This window comes from Pseudophryne corroboree, chromosome 3 (genome assembly GCF_028390025.1).
Source record: "Pseudophryne corroboree isolate aPseCor3 chromosome 3, aPseCor3.hap2, whole genome shotgun sequence".
Classification (NCBI taxonomy): Eukaryota; Metazoa; Chordata; class Amphibia; order Anura; family Myobatrachidae; genus Pseudophryne; species Pseudophryne corroboree.
This window is the reverse complement of record NC_086446.1, coordinates 562,893,630-562,912,654: the sequence shown is the minus strand read 5'-3', so window position 1 is coordinate 562,912,654 and position 19,025 is coordinate 562,893,630. Positions and strand designations below refer to the sequence as shown.

General features: G+C 46.0%; 1 protein-coding gene across 5 annotated transcripts in view; it reads right to left on the bottom strand.

Moving 5' to 3' along the window:
• The window catches only part of ANKFN1 (ankyrin repeat and fibronectin type III domain containing 1), a 1,208,371-nt gene that overhangs the window by 98,505 nt on the left and 1,090,841 nt on the right, over positions 1-19,025 (bottom strand). For all 5 annotated transcript variants that reach the window (XM_063961280.1, XM_063961279.1, XM_063961282.1 and 2 more), the window contains one exon: positions 11,292-11,505. In XM_063961280.1, the coding sequence (XP_063817350.1) occupies positions 11,292-11,505 (214 nt within the window). The remainder of the gene's footprint in view (positions 1-11,291; positions 11,506-19,025) is intronic.

Here is a 19,025-nt window from a genome sequence, read left to right as displayed (position 1 = left end):
ATTAACCCTTGGTGCACACTGGTGTTTTTTGGGGTCATACTGAGTTGATCGCTCACTAGCTATTTTTTGCAGCGCTGCGATCAGATAGTCGCCGCTAATGGGGGAGTGTATTTTCGCTTTGCAAGTGTGCGAACGCTTGTGCAGCCGAGCGGTACAAAAACAGTTAGTGCAGTTTCTGAGTAGGTCTGAACTTACTCAGCCGCTGCAATCACGTCAGCCTGTCTGGTCCTGGAATTGACATCAGACACCTGCCCTGCAAACGCTTGCACTCCCTGAAAACGGTCAGTTGACACCCATAAACGCCTTCTTCCTGTCAATCTTCTTGCGATCGGCTGTGCAAATGGATTCTTCGTTAAATCCATCGCCCAGCACCGATCCGCTTGTACCCGTATGACGCGTCTTCCCCGTGCGGTGCATACGCATGCGCAGTTTTGCCGAGTTTTGACCCGATCGCAGCACTGCAAAAAAATAGCTAGCGTGCAATCAGGTCGGAATGACCTCCTTTGTCTCTGCCTATAGTGCAGCCCAGAGCTCCTAATACAGGGCATCATTAACCCTTTACTGGTGCTGTAACTGCTCACAGTGCAGCCCAGAGCTTCTAATAGTAATACAGGGCATAATTAACCCTTTATTGGTGCACACTGGTGCCTGTAAAATGTTTTGTTGTGCGCCACCTTTACTACAACATAAGTGCAGTGATTCGCAGTGTGAAGTTGTTGTAATTTAATAAAAAAAATGTTGTTGTTTTTTGTAACACGTATGATCAGGATCAGGCATTATGTGAGTTGCAGTGTGAAGTTGTTGTCATTAGTTAAACACTAAATAATAATTAAAAAAAAATGTGTGTGTTCATTATGTGTGTTGCCGTGCCACTGCCTTAATTCTGTATAAGCGCTGTGTGAGTTGCAGTGTGAAGTTGATGTCCATTGTTAAAAAACAGGAAAAAAATTGTGTTTTTTTGCAAAACTTGTGTGTGTTTAGGGTCAGGCCATGCCACCGCATTAATAATATAAGCGCTGTGAGTCACAGTGTGAAATTGTCATAATTTGTTCAAAAATAAATATTAAAAATCAAAACAAAAATAAAAAAATCAAAGAAAAAAATTGTGTTTTCAGGGCCAGGACTTGCCACTGTGATAATAACATTATCGCTATGTGAGTAGCAGCATGCAGATGTTATCATCTGTTAAAAAAAACTGGGGGGAAAAAAATAAATTTTTTGTAAAACTTCTGTGTGTTCAGGGCTAGGCAGTGGCACTGTGTTGCAATAAAACTCAGTAGGTGCCGTGCCACTGTGTTAATAATATTAGTGCTGTGAGTCGATATGGATGACGATCAGTTGATAGAAGAGCAAGAGCAGCAACAAAGTACTAGTGCTGCGACTGCTGCCAGGAAAAAACTGACCTGTTCCCAGAGGCCAGAGATGAGGATGAGGCCACTCAGCGCACCAAAGTGACACAACATTTTGACATCTGAATTACCCAACATTTTGACATCTGAATTACCCAACATTAGTGACACCTCTACCGTGACTCAATCTGAAGAATTACCCAACATTAGTGACACCTCTACCGTGACTCAAGCTGAAATGGTAACCATCCATAGATTGGTGGAGGATTATTTGAATGACATTGTACAAATCTGCATGTCAGACAGTCCCTTTGACTAATAGGAGGAAAAACAGGCAATTTAGAGCCCCTTCTACAAACTTGCTATAATTGCTTAAGCTGACCACCCTCCAGTGTGTACACAGAAAAAGTTTTCAGCACAGCCGGAAACCTTGCGAGCAATTGGCATAGGAGGCTACTTCCTCAAAAAGGGGAAAATATGATGTTTGTGAACTACAAATTCCATGAGGAAGACCTCTCCTGTCAATTACGTTGGTGTACAGAGACTTAACTAATGGTGGATTCCAGCGGGGATGAGATAATATTAATTGATGATTATGTTAACAATGGTGTGATTGGGGATGAGGATGATAATAACATCTTCCCGTTGTAGAGAAGAGATCATTAACAAAATACTGTTAACTGCCTTAAGCCCATTTGCAGCTTATTTTGTAGGGGCCCAAACAAATAAGCACTTTAGCCACAAAAATGGCAGTCCCTGTCGCTGAAGTGCTTGGTTTGTTAAAATGTTCATGCCCTTTTTAATATCGAACATAAGGGTGGGTTCTTTTCTACCACTGCTGTGTGTCAATGTTTCATAGATGTGCTACTGTATAAACTGCTGTGTGTTTGTGCCGCTGCTTGCCGCAACTTTTGGCCAATATTGGTGAAAACAATATTACGAGCTGTGAGGTGGTCAAAATTGTTTGGAAATTATTGTAAATTAAGGTGATTGAGGTCAATAATACTATAGGAACAAAACCAGGCCCAAATTACATGAATATAGCTGTTTTTATCAATTTAAAAAAACAAACAAAAACCCCCACAAAATACAGATCCAAAAACAAAAATGGGGGTCAGCGCACATCTCTAATTTGGTGTGCATAAAGGTTTATGTATCTGTTACATAGCTTGGAAAAATGTGGGTAGTTCATTACAAGAGTAAAACATATGAAGCTATTGTGATTATAGTGGTTAATGCTAAACTAATATCCCTTTTCTACACAGTTCCAACCTGGGTCAAACCCTGTTTACACGAACCCTTTGATCCAGGTTATTACCGGGTTGTCACCCTTTTAACTGCACCCGTTCGCAATATTCTTTCCTCTGCCAGTGCCTGAAGATGACATCATCTCCAAATGCCACTGATCTGACTCTCCCTATGTTTGTAACAGGCAGGGATGCCATCAGAAATTACGGGGCCCGGGACTAGAAAATAGACAGCCCCCCCAAAAAAAATAAATAAATAAATAAATAAATAATAATAATAATAATAATAATAATAATAATAATAATTAAATTAAATATTATATATATATATATATATATATATATATACACCTGTATATGTATATATATATATATATATATATAATAAAGTAAAAAAATTCTGTGTCCCCATAGTTTTGTCCCTAGCACTATATTATGCACCACACGGTAATGCCACACACAGTAATGCCCCAGTACCTGCTCATTGGGTACTTCTTCTTGTCAGGGGTTGTGCTTGTCCTCCCCCCCTGCAGCCACTGCCACCGCTGGAGCCGCTGCAGACTGTTCGGCAGCCTGTTTCAAGTAAAACTATAGAAATTTCCCTTCCAAAATGGCCGCCTCCTCAAAGGAGACAGTTATTAAAGATACTAGAGCCTCCTCTAGTATCTTTAATAACTGTCTCCTCTGAGGCGGCGGCCATCTTGAGAGGGACTTTTCAATAGCCTGCAGGAGACGGGCAGCGGCAGCAGTGGCAGGAGGACGGATGGCGGCAGGAGGACGGATGGCGGCGGGCGGGCAGCGGCATGAGCGGCCCGGGCCCTCCCCTCTCTGTTAGAGAGGCCGGGCCCAGGACTGCTGTGCCCGCAGCACCCCCCTGATGGCGGGCCTGGTAACAGGACCCAGGTCAGATGTCCTGGGTTATTCATTTACACTGCAGCCTTACCCAAATCCAACCCTGCTAGCTACTTGGGTTGGATGCATGGGTCTCAGGTAGATTTTTTGGGAGACTTTTGCACTGAGCCACGACCCGGGTTAAACTGGCAATAACTGTTTGCGGCAGTGGGGTAAAAGTATACATTTTAACAGTTGAGGCTGTCCTATTTTCCTACAAACTGTTCTCTGTGCTGGCCTTTAGTTCTAAAGATAAGTAAAATGCGACTTGACATAGGATAGTTACCCTCTTGTACCTCGCTCGTGAACCCTCTCCTCCAAACAGGGCATACTATAATTCATTGTATATGTTTCAGTGCTTGCCTATGATTTCCAGCATTGTTAAAGTAGACAAGAACAGACAAAGCCTTACATTTAAATTAGAGATGAGCGCCTGAAATTTTTCGGGTTTTGTGTTTTGGTTTTGGGTTCGGTTCCGCGGCCGTGTTTTGGGTTCGAACGCGTTTTGGCAAAACCTCACCGAATTTTTTTTGTCGGATTCGGGTGTGTTTTGGATTCGGGTGTTTTTTTCAAAAAACACTAAAAAACAGCTTAAATCATAGAATTTGGGGGTCATTTTGATCCCAAAGTATTATTAACCTCAAAAACCATAATTTACACTCATTTTCAGTCTATTCTGAATACCTCACACCTCACAATATTATTTTTAGTCCTAAAATTTGCACCGAGGTCGCTGTGTGAGTAAGATAAGCGACCCTAGTGGCCGACACAAACACCGGGCCCATCTAGGAGTGGCACTGCAGTGTCACGCAGGATGTCCCTTCCAAAAAACCCTCCCCAAACAGCACATGACGCAAAGAAAAAAAGAGGCGCAATGAGGTAGCTGTGTGAGTAAGATTAGCGACCCTAGTGGCCGACACAAACACCGGGCCCATCTAGGAGTGGCACTGCAGTGTCACGCAGGATGGCCCTTCCAAAAAACCCTCCCCAAACAGCACATGACGCAAAGAAAAAAAGAGGCGCAATGAGGTAGCTGTGTGATTAAGATTAGCGACCCTAGTGGCCGACACAAACACCGGGCCCATCTAGGAGTGGCACTGCAGTGTCACGCAGGATGTCCCTTCCAAAAAACCCTCCCCAAACAGCACATGACGCAAAGAAAAAAAGAGGCGCAATGAGGTAGCTGACTGTGTGAGTAAGATTAGCGACCCTAGTGGCCGACACAAACACCGGGCCCATCTAGGAGTGGCACTGCAGTGTCACGCAGGATGTCCCTTCCAAAAAACCCTCCCCAATCAGCACATGATGCAAAGAAAAAGAAAAGAAAAAAGAGGTGCAAGATGGAATTGTCCTTGGGCCCTCCCACCCACCCTTATGTTGTATAAACAAAACAGGACATGCACACTTTAACCAACCCATCATTTCAGTGACAGGGTCTGCCACACGACTGTGACTGATATGACGGGTTGGTTTGGACCCCCCCCAAAAAAGAAGCAATTAATCTCTCCTTGCACAAACTGGCTCTACAGAGGCAAGATGTCCACCTCATCTTCACCCTCCGATATATCACCGTGTACATCCCCCTCCTCACAGATTATCAATTCGTCCCCACTGGAATCCACCATCTCAGCTCCCTGTGTACTTTGTGGAGGCAATTGCTGCTGGTCAATGTCTCCGCGGAGGAATTGATTATAATTCATTTTAATGAACATCATCTTCTCCACATTTTCTGGATGTAACCTCGTACGCCGATTGCTGACAAGGTGAGCGGCGGCACTAAACACTCTTTCGGAGTACACACTTGTGGGAGGGCAACTTAGGTAGAATAAAGCCAGTTTGTGCAAGGGCCTCCAAATTGCCTCTTTTTCCTGCCAGTATAAGTACGGACTGTGTGACGTGCCTACTTGGATGCGGTCACTCATATAATCCTCCACCATTCTATCAATGTTGAGAGAATCATATGCAGTGACAGTAGACGACATGTCCGTAATCGTTGTCAGGTCCTTCAGTCCGGACCAGATGTCAGCATCAGCAGTCGCTCCAGACTGCCCTGCATCACCGCCAGCGGGTGGGCTCGGAATTCTGAGCCTTTTCCTCGCACCCCCAGTTGCGGGAGAATGTGACGGAGATGTTGACAGGTCGCGTTCCGCTTGACTTGACAATTTTGTCACCAGCAGGTCTTTCAACCCCAGCAGACTTGTGTCTGCCGGAAAGAGAGATCCAAGGTAGGCTTTAAATCTAGGATCGAGCACGGTGGCCAAAATGTAGTGCTCTGATTTCAACAGATTGACCACCCGTGAATCCTTGTTAAGCGAATTAAGGGCTGCATCCACAAGTCCCACATGCCTAGCGGAATCGCTCCCTTTTAGCTCCTTCTTCAATGCCTCCAGCTTCTTCTGCAAAAGCCTGATGAGGGGAATGACCTGACTCAGGCTGGCAGTGTCTGAACTGACTTCACGTGTGGCAAGTTCAAAGGGCATCAGAACCTTGCACAACGTTGAAATCATTCTCCACTGCACTTGAGACAGGTGCATTCCACCTCCTATATCGTGCTCAATTGTATAGGCTTGAATGGCCTTTTGCTGCTCCTCCAACCTCTGAAGCATATAGAGGGTTGAATTCCACCTCGTTACCACTTCTTGCTTCAGATGATGGCAGGGCAGGTTCAGTAGTTTTTGGTGGTGCTCCAGTCTTCTGTACGTGGTGCCTGTACGCCGAAAGTGTCCCGCAATTTTTCTGGCCACCGACAGCATCTCTTGCACGCCCCTGTCGTTTTTTAAAAAATTCTGCACCACCAAATTCAAGGTATGTGCAAAACATGGGACGTGCTGGAATTTGCCCATATTTAATGCACACACAATATTGCTGGCGTTGTCCGATGCCACAAATCCACAGGAGAGTCCAATTGGGGTAAGCCATTCCGCGATGATCTTCCTCAGTTGCCGTAAGAGGTTTTCAGCTGTGTGCGTATTCTGGAAAGCGGTGATACAAAGCGTAGCCTGCCTAGGAAAGAGTTGGCGTTTGCGAGATGCTGCTACTGGTGCCGCCGCTGCTGTTCTTGCGGCGGGAGTCCATACATCTACCCAGTGGGCTGTCACAGTCATATAGTCCTGACCCTGCCCTGCTCCACTTGTCCACATGTCCGTGGTTAAGTGGACATTGGGTACAACTGCATTTTTTAGGACACTGGTGAGTCTTTTTCTGACGTCCGTGTACATTCTCGGTATCGCCTGCCTAGAGAAGTGGAACCTAGATGGTATTTGGTAACGGGGGCACACTGCCTCAATAAATTGTCTAGTTCCCTGTGAACTAACGGCGGATACCGGACGCACGTCTAACACCAACATAGTTGTCAAGGCCTCAGTTATCCGCTTTGCAGTAGGATGACTGCTGTGATATTTCATCTTCCTCGCAAAGGACTGTTGAACAGTCAATTGCTTACTGGAAGTAGTACAAGTGGGCTTACGACTTCCCCTCTGGGATGACCATCGACTCCCAGCGGCAACAACAGCAGCGCCAGCAGCAGTAGGCGTTACACGCAAGGATGCATCGGAGGAATCCCAGGCAGGAGAGGACTCGTCAGAATTGCCAGTGACATGGCCTGCAGGACTATTGGCATTCCTGGGGAAGGAGGAAATTGACACTGAGGGAGTTGGTGGGGTGGTTTGCGTGAGCTTGGTTACAAGAGGAAGGGATTTACTGGTCAGTGGACTGCTTCCGCTGTCACCCAAAGTTTTTGAACTTGTCACTGACTTATTATGAATGCGCTGCAGGTGACGTATAAGGGAGGATGTTCCGAGGTGGTTAACGTCCTTACCCCTACTTATTACAGCTTGACAAAGGGAACACATGGCTTGACACCTGTTGTCCGCATTTCTGGTGAAATACCTCCACACCGAAGAGCTGATTTTTTTGGTATTTTCACCTGGCATGTCAACGGCCATATTCCTCCCACGGACAACAGGTGTCTCCCCGGGTGCCTGACTTAAACAAACCACCTCACCATCAGAATCCTCCTGGTCAATTTCCTCCCCAGCGCCAGCAACACCCATATCCTCCTCATCCTGGTGTACTTCAACACTGACATCTTCAATCTGACTATCAGGAACTGGACTGCGGGTGCTCCTTCCAGCACTTGCAGGGGGCGTGCAAATGGTGGAAGGCGCATGCTCTTCACGTCCAGTGTTGGGAAGGTCAGGCATCGCAACCGACACAATTGGACTCTCCTTGTGGATTTGGGATTTCGAAGAATGCACAGTTCTTTGCTGTGCTGCTTTTGCCAGCTTGAGTCTTTTCATTTTTCTAGCGAGAGGCTGAGTGCTTCCATCCTCATGTGAAGCTGAACCACTAGCCATGAACATAGGCCAGGGCCTCAGCCGTTCCTTGCCACTCCGTGTGGTAAATGGCATATTGGCAAGTTTACGCTTCTCCTCCGACAATTTTATTTTAGGTTTTGGAGTCCTTTTTTTTCTGATATTTGGTGTTTTGGATTTGACATGCTCTGTACTATGACATTGGGCATCGGCCTTGGCAGACGACGTTGCTGGCATTTCATCGTCTCGGCCATGACTAGTGGCAGCAGCTTCAGCACGAGGTGGAAGTGGATCTTGATCTTTCCCTAATTTTGGAACCTCAACATTTTTGTTCTCCATATTTTAATAGGCACAACTAAAAGGCACCTCAGGTAAACAATGGAGATGGATACTAGTATACAATTATGGACTGCCTGCCGACTGCAGACACAGAGGTAGCCACAGCCGTGAACTACCGTACTGTACTGTGTCTGCAGCTAATATAGACTGGTTGATAAAGAGAAGATGTCTATGTAACTATGTATGTATAAAGAAGACTGAAAAAAATCCACGGTTAGGTGGTATACAATTATGGACGGACTGCCTGCCGAGTGCAGACACAGAGGTAGCCACAGCCGTGAACTACCGTACTGTACTGTGTCTGCAGCTAATATAGACTGGTTGATAAAGAGAAGATGTCTATGTAACTATGTATGTATAAAAAAGAATGAAAAAAAACCACGGTTAGGTGGTATACAATTATGGACGGACTGCCTGCCGAGTGCAGACACAGAGGTAGCCACAGCCGTGAACTACCGTACTGTACTGTGTCTGCAGCTAATATAGACTGGTTGATAAAGAGAAGATGTCTATGTAACTATGTATGTATAAAGAAGAATGAAAAAAATCCACGGTTAGGTGGTATTACAATTATGGACGGACTGCCTGCCGAGTGCAGAGACACAGAGGTAGCCACAGCCGTGAACTACCGTACTGTGTCTGCTGCGACTGGATGATAAATGATATAAAAAATATATATATATCACTACTGCAGCCGGACAGGTATATATTATATATTATATAATGACGGACCTGCTGGACACTGTCTGTCAGCAGAATGAGTTTTATTTTTATAGAATAAAAAAAAAAAAAACACACAAGTGAAGTCACACGACGAGTGTTTAACTTTTTCAGGCAATCACAATATAAGTATACTACTAACTATACTGGTGGTCAGTGTGGTCAGGTCACTGGTCAGTCACACTGGCAGTGGCACTCCTGCAGCAAAAGTGTGCACTGTTTAATTTTAATATAATATGTACTCCTGGCTCCTGCTATAACCTATAACTGGCACTGCAGTAGTGCTCCCCAGTCTCCCCCACAATTATAAGCTGTGTGAGCTGAGCAGTCAGACAGATATATAATATATATAGATGATGCAGCACACTGGCCTGAGCCTGAGCAGTGCACACAGATATGGTATGTGACTGACTGAGTCACTGTGTGTATCGCTTTTTTCAGGCAGAGAACGGATATATTAAATAAACTGCACTGTGTGTCTGGTGGTCACTCACTATATAATATATTATGTACTCCTGGCTCCTGCTATAACCTATAACTGGCACTGCAGTAGTGCTCCCCAGTCTCCCCCACAATTATAAGCTGTGTGAGCTGAGCAGTCAGACAGATATATATAATATTATATATAGATAATAGATGATGCAGCACACTGGCCTGAGCCTGAGCAGTGCACACAGATATGGTATGTGACTGACTGAGTCACTGTGTGTATCGCTTTTTTCAGGCAGAGAACGGATATATTAAATAAACTGCACTGTGTGTCTGGTGGTCACTCACTATATAATATATTATGTACTCCTGGCTCCTGCTATAACCTATAACTGGCACTGCAGTAGTGCTCCCCAGTCTCCCCCACAATTATAAGCTGTGTGAGCTGAGCAGTCAGACAGATATATATAATATTATATATAGATAATAGATGATGCAGCACACTGGCCTGAGCCTGAGCAGTGCACACAGATATGGTATGTGACTGACTGAGTCACTGTGTGTATCGCTTTTTTCAGGCAGAGAACGGATATATTAAATAAACTGCACTGTGTGTCTGGTGGTCACTCACTATATAATATATTATGTACTCCTGGCTCCTGCTATAACCTATAACTGGCACTGCAGTAGTGCTCCCCAGTCTCCCCCACAATTATAAGCTGTGTGAGCTGAGCAGTCAGACAGATATATATAATATTATATATAGATAATAGATGATGCAGCACACTGGCCTGAGCCTGAGCAGTGCACACAGATATGGTATGTGACTGAGTCACTGTGTGCTGTGTATCGCTTTTTTCAGGCAGAGAACGGATTATAAAGTAAACTGCACTGTCCTCACTAGTAAACTCTCTCCACTCAGTCTCTACACTTCTACAGTAACAGTACTCCTCCTAGTCAGCTCCAGTAAATCTCTCTCAGTCTCTTATAATCTAAATGGAGAGGACGCCAGCCACGTCCTCTCCCTATCAATCTCAATGCACGTGTGAAAATGGCGGCGACGCGCGGCTCCTTATATAGAATCCGAGTCTCGCGATAGAATCCGAGCCTCGCGAGAATCCGACAGCGTCATGATGACGTTCGGGCGCGCTCGGGTTAACCGAGCAAGGCGGGAAGATCCGAGTCGCTCGGACCCGTGAAAAAAAACATGAAGTTCTGGCGGGTTCGGATTCAGAGAAACCGAACCCGCTCATCTCTAATTTAAATAAAGGAGAAGAGAACAAATAAGAAAAATGTATCTTTAGAATTGATTATTGAAATAAATGACATATGTAAACCACATCAAGGAACATTAGAGTAAACAACTTGAGGTGCTTAGAACCGTTTACAAACCATGTACAAACTACACCATTTTTTTTCTGAACTACAAATAAGAAAACACCTATCACCCAAGTCCTATTTTTACTGCTAAATCTTGCATTTAGAAGATTAGTCACTTAGGATTTCTTCTCTGAAGCAGATCCCCGGGGCAGCTGCTAACATGCCAGCCTCCGAATCACAGTCATCCAAAATAGGTCGATTGCACTCACCCATATTCCCCCACCTGTCTGTAGTTGGTTGGCTGGGAGGGTTTTCATTAAGTGGTTTTCTGGTTAAAGTGACTTAGTGGTAAATTGTGTTCCTTTGAAGTGGCCAAGCCTGTAACGTCTACTGTATACATTGCAGTTACCCACTGTTATTCTTCATTAGAGCATTACTGTACAAAATGTGGTATCTGGGAAAAGCGGAGGATTAAGGACCATGCTCACTAAACAGCTTCACAGTATAAGGCACATTGATTTAATACTTACTGCTAGGTCCAAATACAAAATTTATGGTAGACATTCTTGGACATGGAAAATAAGTGTGCTCTGTTCTAAGTAGAACTGGAATCATCACAAATTATCAAAACATTTACACCTGACTATGGTTTTTAACATTATGCTCCACTGCTGAAATCTTACCGATTGCAGCTTTTCTCCGATGCATTTCCGGTGATGGTGAAGGGGATGGCAAACAATCTAGGTGAGAGGATGTGGAATTATTTTTCTTTTGAGTTTGTTCTTCCGAGAGGTCTAGAAATCTGGTTATTGGCAATCCAGCAACAGGCTGCTTATATCTTGCATACTGAAGAGCATCCATAATCCACCTCATTTCACGCCAAATTTCATCTGTTTGCTGTGAATACACAAATTGTAAAATAAGTTCAGAAGTACATTTAATTTTCAGCTAGATTTTGTTTTAGTTGTACAAGGGAACAAAAATACTGTACTATTTAGTGATGTTCTTTAGAAACCATTATATTATAGGGCATATTTTAACTAAATGGTTTAATAATGGTGTCCTCATGGTTTGTTTAAAAGAACAATGCAGGGGCGTGGCCTGGCAGGAGAAGAGAGAAGACGTGCTTTCACTACACTCCTCTCTCCTGGTTTTATAATTATCAATAAAGCTCCCCCCTGGGCCGTCCCAACTCACCTCCGGAGGCTCCCCAGTACATCCACAGCCTACTGTGCCCGGCAGTGTCCGCCGCGGAGCCGGGGAGCCGGGGAGCTGTTTTTACGGCTCCCGCAGGTTGCGGCCTAGGAGCTCCAGAAGCCGGGGACTCGCGTACTCCCGGCGCCCGCGTTTTGAGCTCCACGGCGGAGCCGCGGCGCCGGAAAGAGCTGCGGACCCCCCGAAGCCCCTGGATCCCTCCAGATTACTCCACTGACCCCCAGGGAGGACACCCTGTGAGGCAACGAGCTGTGGGGACCCCTGATAGTGCAGGAGAGCCGGGAGGCACACATGCTGAGAGAAGTGCGGCGGCCATCTTGGTTTTTATAAAGGGAGCTGCTGCAGCTGTAGAAATCACTGAGATAAGCATCCCCAGCCGGCCTGCTCTCCTAGGTGACAACTGCTGATGTCCTAATTCTCTTCTACCTGCTGATCCCTGGACCCTGCGACAGAGAAGCCACTGGGGTGAAAAATACCACTTTCATTCATCTCTATCTCACAGCATCTATTGAATAGAGCTGCTGGACCCGAAGTGTGTACCTGACCTCCCGATCCCCTCTCCCGGCTGGGAACCTTTAATCTGGGCCCCACAAGACGCAGGATGGAGATTACCCTCTGCCTCGCCATGTGTGTTATCGCTCTTCTGATGTAGCGCAGACCATCTGCCCGCCACCACCCGTGTCTTTTATGCTTACCTAAATCTTCGCTATATTCTGCGAGAGCCTGAGCTTCTTTATTTTTATCTTCATCCCGTCTGCGGAGCCTCACCCCTCTGGAATGCCTTCTAGAAAGGTCAAAGGGGTGCTGCCCCCGAGAGTATCTTTCCCGCCTCAGAAGTCGACATCTGCCGCCTCTTCTCTACGGAAGTCCCCGGCTGCCGCCTCTCCGCAAGCTGCCCCCAGCGGCCCTATCTCATCGCCGGGGTTTGACCCTGATTCTGATGCACCTCTCACAGTTAAAACGCTGTACCAGGCCCTCTCAACATTCAAATCTGAGTTGACGCAGGACCTCACCGCAGCCCTTCGGGAGGTTAAGACGGAGCTGCACGCTATAGGAGACCGTACGGACCATCTAGAGAGGAAAGTAGAGGAATTGGTCTCGTCTCATAACGACCTCATAACGGCTCACGACCAGCAGCAAAGTGACATTGAGGCGTTTAAACTCAAGATTGCGGATATAGAGGACAGATCCCGGCGGAACAATATTAAGATCCGAGGCATCCCCGACTCCGTGCAGAACTCCGAGTTGGAAAACTACGCTACTGTCTTGTTCCAGAAGCTTCTACCTAAAGCTGACACTAGAGAGCTGCTTATTGATCGGATCCATAGACTGCCTAAACCACGCTCAGTTGCCCCCTCGCTCCCGAGAGATACACTCCTGAGAGTGCATTTCCTTACAATCAAAGAAAACATCCTGAGGGCAGCCAGAGAGGCGGGCGACTCCGACTCGGATGTCCTTGGCGGTCTACAACTGTTCCCGGACTTCTCCGCCCTAACCTTGGCCAAGCGACGAGCATTCCTTCCCGTCACGTTGGCACTTCGCGATCAAGACATCACGTACAGATGGGGTTTTCCAGTGAAGCTTATCATCTCGTACGAAAACAAGTCTTACACAGTGACTTCATTGGAGACGGGAGTCAAATTATTGGCGGAGTGGGATATCTCTGTTACTCTACCTCCTGGATCCAAGAAACAGCCCACCATTCGCTCAGAATGGGTCACCGCATGACATTGATACACCCAGCTTGGGTTTCCAAGTTGAACTGTTTCTGATACCGTTACTACAGAATTGACTTCGCCATTGTTCTTGATAAGGTCACGTGAGTTGTCCTATGTGCTCTTGTGATAATGGCGTACCAGCCTTTCATCTTATATCTGAGTTTACGTGTATCTGTTTTTTCTTTCTTATTTCTCATGTGCTCTCATGTGTATTGTAGGTATGCATATTTACCTCTGCTTACTCTTGTTTTTGTTTTTCTCTGTTCAGTTTCATGGGTGGTGGCGCTAGGCCACATGTTCCCCCCTGGTAATATACTACTGCACTTTTTTACCTCCCTTGCAGTGGTTATGCCGACCCGATATACTGGGTCGTTTTGGTTTTTTTCTTCCCCCCCACCTCCCCGTACCCCCCCTCCAATCCCCCACCCCCAGTTTTATGATGTAGGTACTCGCTGCTCGAGACAATTCTATTTAGCTAGGCGTCAAGACCCTTCGCCTTTCACAACGTACATTAGCTTGTTCCGATGGTTCGGGTATTATCAATGAATGTTAAGGGGCTGAATTCCCCTAATAAACGTAGGCTAGCTCTGGGTTATTTTACTAAGAATAAAGCTGATATTGTTGCCCTGCAGGAGACACACTTTTCATATGTTGCACCCCCTATTTTCAAAGATCACAGATTCCCTCTAGGTTATTTCGCCAACGGCCCTTTTAAGAGGAACGGTGTGGCCATATTGTTTAGAGACTCCATCTCCTTCACTCTACACTCCCAGATAGCGGATAAAAACGGCCGGTATCTTATACTGAGCGGCCTTTTAAACGAAAAACCGGTTACCCTGGTCTCGGCATATGCCCCAAACTCACACCAAGTTGCCTTTATCCGAAAGTTATGTGCAATTATTCATAAGATTCGTAAGGGCTCCCTTTTGCTCATGGGGGATTTTAATTTAGTCCTCGACCCTAAGCTGGACAGGTCTCCCAGGACCTCTTCCCCCACTTCAGTCTCCCCCAACGCCCCTTCCTTAGCCTTTCGTAATCTCTTGGCTGAATTTGATCTCTATGACATATGGCGAGTGCAAAACCCCACAGGAAGGGAGTACACTTATTATTCCCTAGTCCACAACTCTTACTCCCGTATTGATTTTATATTTTCGGACAAATGGACCCTTCAGTTCGCCAAATCTTTAGATATTCTCCCTATAACTTGGTCAGACCACGCCCCGCTGATTCTTAAATGGAGTGTAGCTAACCAACACTGTCCCCCCTGTCCTTGGAGACTCTCTCCCCATTTGCTGTCTAACCCAGTTTCAAAAAAAATTATAGCCGACAGTATTTCATCCTACTTGGAGTTTAATTCTCCTTCAGACACGTCCACCCTGAACTTCTGGTGCGCACTTAAAGCTGTTACCCGGGGAGCAGCGATTCAGGCAGGAGCACAGCTCAAGAAACTGAATCTACAACGCCAGGCCGATTTGGAACTCAAACTGAAGGACTTAGAGGACAAAAATCAAGCTAGACCTACGAAATCTTTACAGAAGCAGCTAGTAGATATTAGGTCCCAACTTCAGACATTGCTAATGGCGCGCAACCAGGCTTCATTAAATAGGATACGTCAGAAGTTTTACCTAGCGGGGAACAGGCCGGGGAAAATGCTCGCCCGGAAGCTTAGGGCTCAGCAAGCTCGGAATAGAATCAAGCTCATTATATCCCCCACAGGCACCAACATTTCTAACCCGAGGGAGATAGCGAATCAGTTTGCCAACTTCTACTCCCATTTCTATAACCTCTCGGCAGATCCTGACACCCCACAACCTACTCCTTCCTCTATCAACTCCTTCTTAGCGGATTTAAACCTCCCAAATATTTCAGACGATCAATTAGCATTGCTGAATGCCCCATGGTCCTTATCAGAAACCCTCCAAGTGATCAAATCCCTCCCCCAGGGTAAGGCACCGGGCCCGGATGGCTTTATTAATGACTTTTATGTTTCGTTCCAGGACCTTCTAGCTCCCTCCTTAGTGGCGGTCTACACCGATATTACCTCGCAGGGCACCCTCCCTCAGGAGATGCTCGAGGCGCGTATTGTCACGATCCCTAAACCGGGCAAAGATGTGACCTCTTGCCAAAATTATCGTCCCATTGCGTTACTGAATGGGGATATTAAAATATACGCTAAATTAATAGCCTCTCGGCTGAACGCCCTCCTCCCCTCCCTGATACATCCGGACCAAGTTGGTTTTATCCCGGGAAGACAGGCGTCCGATAATACACGCCGGGTCTTTAATCTTGTTGATTCCCTAACCCCCGAGCAAGGTCTCCTTCTGCTATCTTTGGATGCAGAGAAGGCCTTTGATCGTTTAAACTTGCCTTATATGCGAGAAGTCCTAGTCAAATTCGGCCTGCGCGATCGCATCCTCTCCTCGATATTAGCCCTCTATAGCTCCCCGACGGCCCGGGTATTTAGTAATGGTTTTTTATCTCGCCCTTTTCCAATCTATAATGGCACCCGCCAGGGCTGCCCCCCTCTCCCCTCTCATATTCGTACTAGCCATTGAACCGCTGGCAGCTAGGCTACGAGCGGACCCACAGTTCCCTGGACTACGATTAGGCACCACGTCGCATAAACTATGTCTGTTCGCAGACGATGTTCTCCTATTCGTAACAGACCCAGCCACAACTCTCCCCCATCTGCATACTGTTTTAGATAGCTACTCTGCAGCAGCGTACTATAAACTAAATGCCTCTAAGACGGATGCTCTGCCCATTAACCTCTCTAACTCCATGCCCTCATTACGCACTAAGTATCCGTATAACTGGAAAACATCCTCGATACGATACCTAGGTATTCTTATTCCCCCATCTACCGCCTCTGTATTTGACGTCAATCTCCCTCCTCTGCTGTCCTCCCTCCAGATGTTCACTAAATCATGGCTCAACTATGAAGTTTCTTGGTTGGGCCGTCTGGCCGCCTTTAAAATGTCGCTGCTCCCTAAGTTAATGTTCTTGTTCCGAACTATCCCTTTTATCTTCCCTAAAAAGTACCTAGATAAGGCCACTACAATCCTCACTAACTATATATGGTCTTCGCGCCCGCCTAAACTTGCTCGTGCGAGGATGTCTCTACCAAGGAGAGCCGGTGGCCTAGATATGCCCAATTTATCACTGTACCAAGAGGCCTCCCTTCTTGCCCAGATTAAAGAATTCTACAAAGATATATGTTCGGAGTGGACGTGTCTGGAGGAGGCAGCCTGCCCCCGTTTTCCCTTGAAGGATCTTTTTTGGATCCCTAGGCCCCTTCGCCCACAGTGCTTAAATATCCTCCCCTCTACCCGAGCCACACTCCAGATTTGGGACAAACTGACTGCGGCCATATCCCCTTCCTATCATAATCTCTCTCTGATTTCACTACGAACGGTAGCCGCTCTAGTCCCTAACCTTGGCCTGGCGGGCTGGAGGTCCAGAGGGGTGGAGGTCCTGGGAGACTTGTTTAATGGGTCCGTATTCGCCTCTTTTTCTGATATCCAGAGACGCTTCTCTCTACCAGACACTGAGAGGCTTCGATATTATCAAATACAGCACTGGTGGACTAGCCTCCACCTCTCCCCCTCCCTACCATCACATGGTATTTTGCAAGTCACAGGCCGATTTTCTAACGCTACTTCCAGAGGGGAGATTTCCTTCTGGTATAAAACATTACTCTCACTACTCCCCGTTTCTAAATCTAGAGCCCAAGTTAGGTGGGAGGCGGATGTGGGATGTGTTCTCCAAGATTCTCAATGGCAACACATTTTTACGTCATCCTTCACTATGTCCAAATGCCTGAATCACTCCGAAATGCACGTTAAGCTACTCCACAGACTGTATCTCACACCGGAAAGGCTACATACGATATGGCCGGCATGTTCGAAGTTTTGTTGGCGCCTATGCGGAGAGGTTGGCCACCTCTTCCATATTTTTTGGTCTTGCCCCCATATCCAAGGGTACTGGACAGAAGTATTTAGCCTTATCAACAAAGTTCTGAACCTCGACCTCTCCCCCTCCCCGCTTATAGCTCTATTGAATATATACCCGCGAAGCACGGGGGTACACCTGCATTATGTCCTAGGCCACATTTGCCTCGCCGCACGTGCGGCTTTAGCCCAAAACTGGAAACAACCCACACCACCTCTAATGCTAAAGGTGATACACAAAATACAGCTGCACTTCTTGATGGAGACTGAACACATCCCATACGCCTTCACTGCCAAATCTCCATTTGTGCGCTGGATGCCTTGGCATCTATTTACCACGGAGGGTGAGGGTGCTGCATTGATACTACGTCCCCGAACCCCTACACAATCACCCCCCAGCACATCGGCTGATGTGGCCCCCTCCCCCCCCCTAAAACAGTAAGGACCTCCTATCTGTGTTATATTTGCTTTGAGCCCATTGCCGCCCTGTCACCTCCATTAATTATTTTCTGTTTGCCTTACAATGTATTGATGTGATCGACTTTGAATTGTTTGCACATGTCTGTTAAAGCGCTTTCTTACGTGCGTATGTACCTACTTCCCCCCCTCCCTTCCTTTTTCCTTTTTGTACCCCTGTTTTGCAATGCAAAAAAATTTCAATAAAAACTATTGATGATAATAAAAGAACAATGCATAAAAATTTTGAGTTATGATCACATCCACTTTGCTCAATTAATGGTCTCCGGTGACTAGGAAACTAGGAGCCTGGGGGGGAGGGTTTAGCAAGAAACTACGGGTCATGCAGTGAGAATAGTGGGGATGGCGGTAGTAAACGAAATGGGGGAGAAGTTGGGGGGAGGGTAAGAGCAGGCGGTAAGGTTACTAACATGGGTACTAAAAGAGATTTTACCAAAGCACTAACCAATGATGATTACAGGTCATCATTGCTACATAAGGTGAAAGATGTCCCTAACGCAAGGGAAAATACTTATTTTAGTTGTATGTATGTAAACGCTAGAAGCATTGCTGGTAAAAATGGCGAACTAGAAATACTTGCAGCAAGCAAACAGTATGATATTATAGGCAGTACTGAAACTTGGTGGGACGAATCTCATGATTGGACAGTCAATCTAGAGGGCTATACACTGTTTAGGAGAGACAGACTAAATAAAAAGGGTGGAGGGGTGTGTCTTTACGTAAAGCCGTTTTTAAAACCTGATATATGGGAAGATATTCAGCAGGGTACTGTAAACACTGTCGAGACATTATGGGTAGAAATTGCATGCGGGGAAAAGGGAATAAAAAAGTTAGTATTGGGTGTATGCTATAGGCCGCCTGGTATCAACGTATCTGATGAGGAATTGTTACTAAAGCAAATTAAAAGAGCAGCAGGAGTAGGAGACATAGTAGTGATGGGAGATTTTAACTATGCAGAGATAAACTGGAAAAACGATTCATGTGATACTGCTAGGGGCAATACACTTAATGATAACTACTTAGTTCAACTAATTGAGGAACCAACTAGGTACAATGC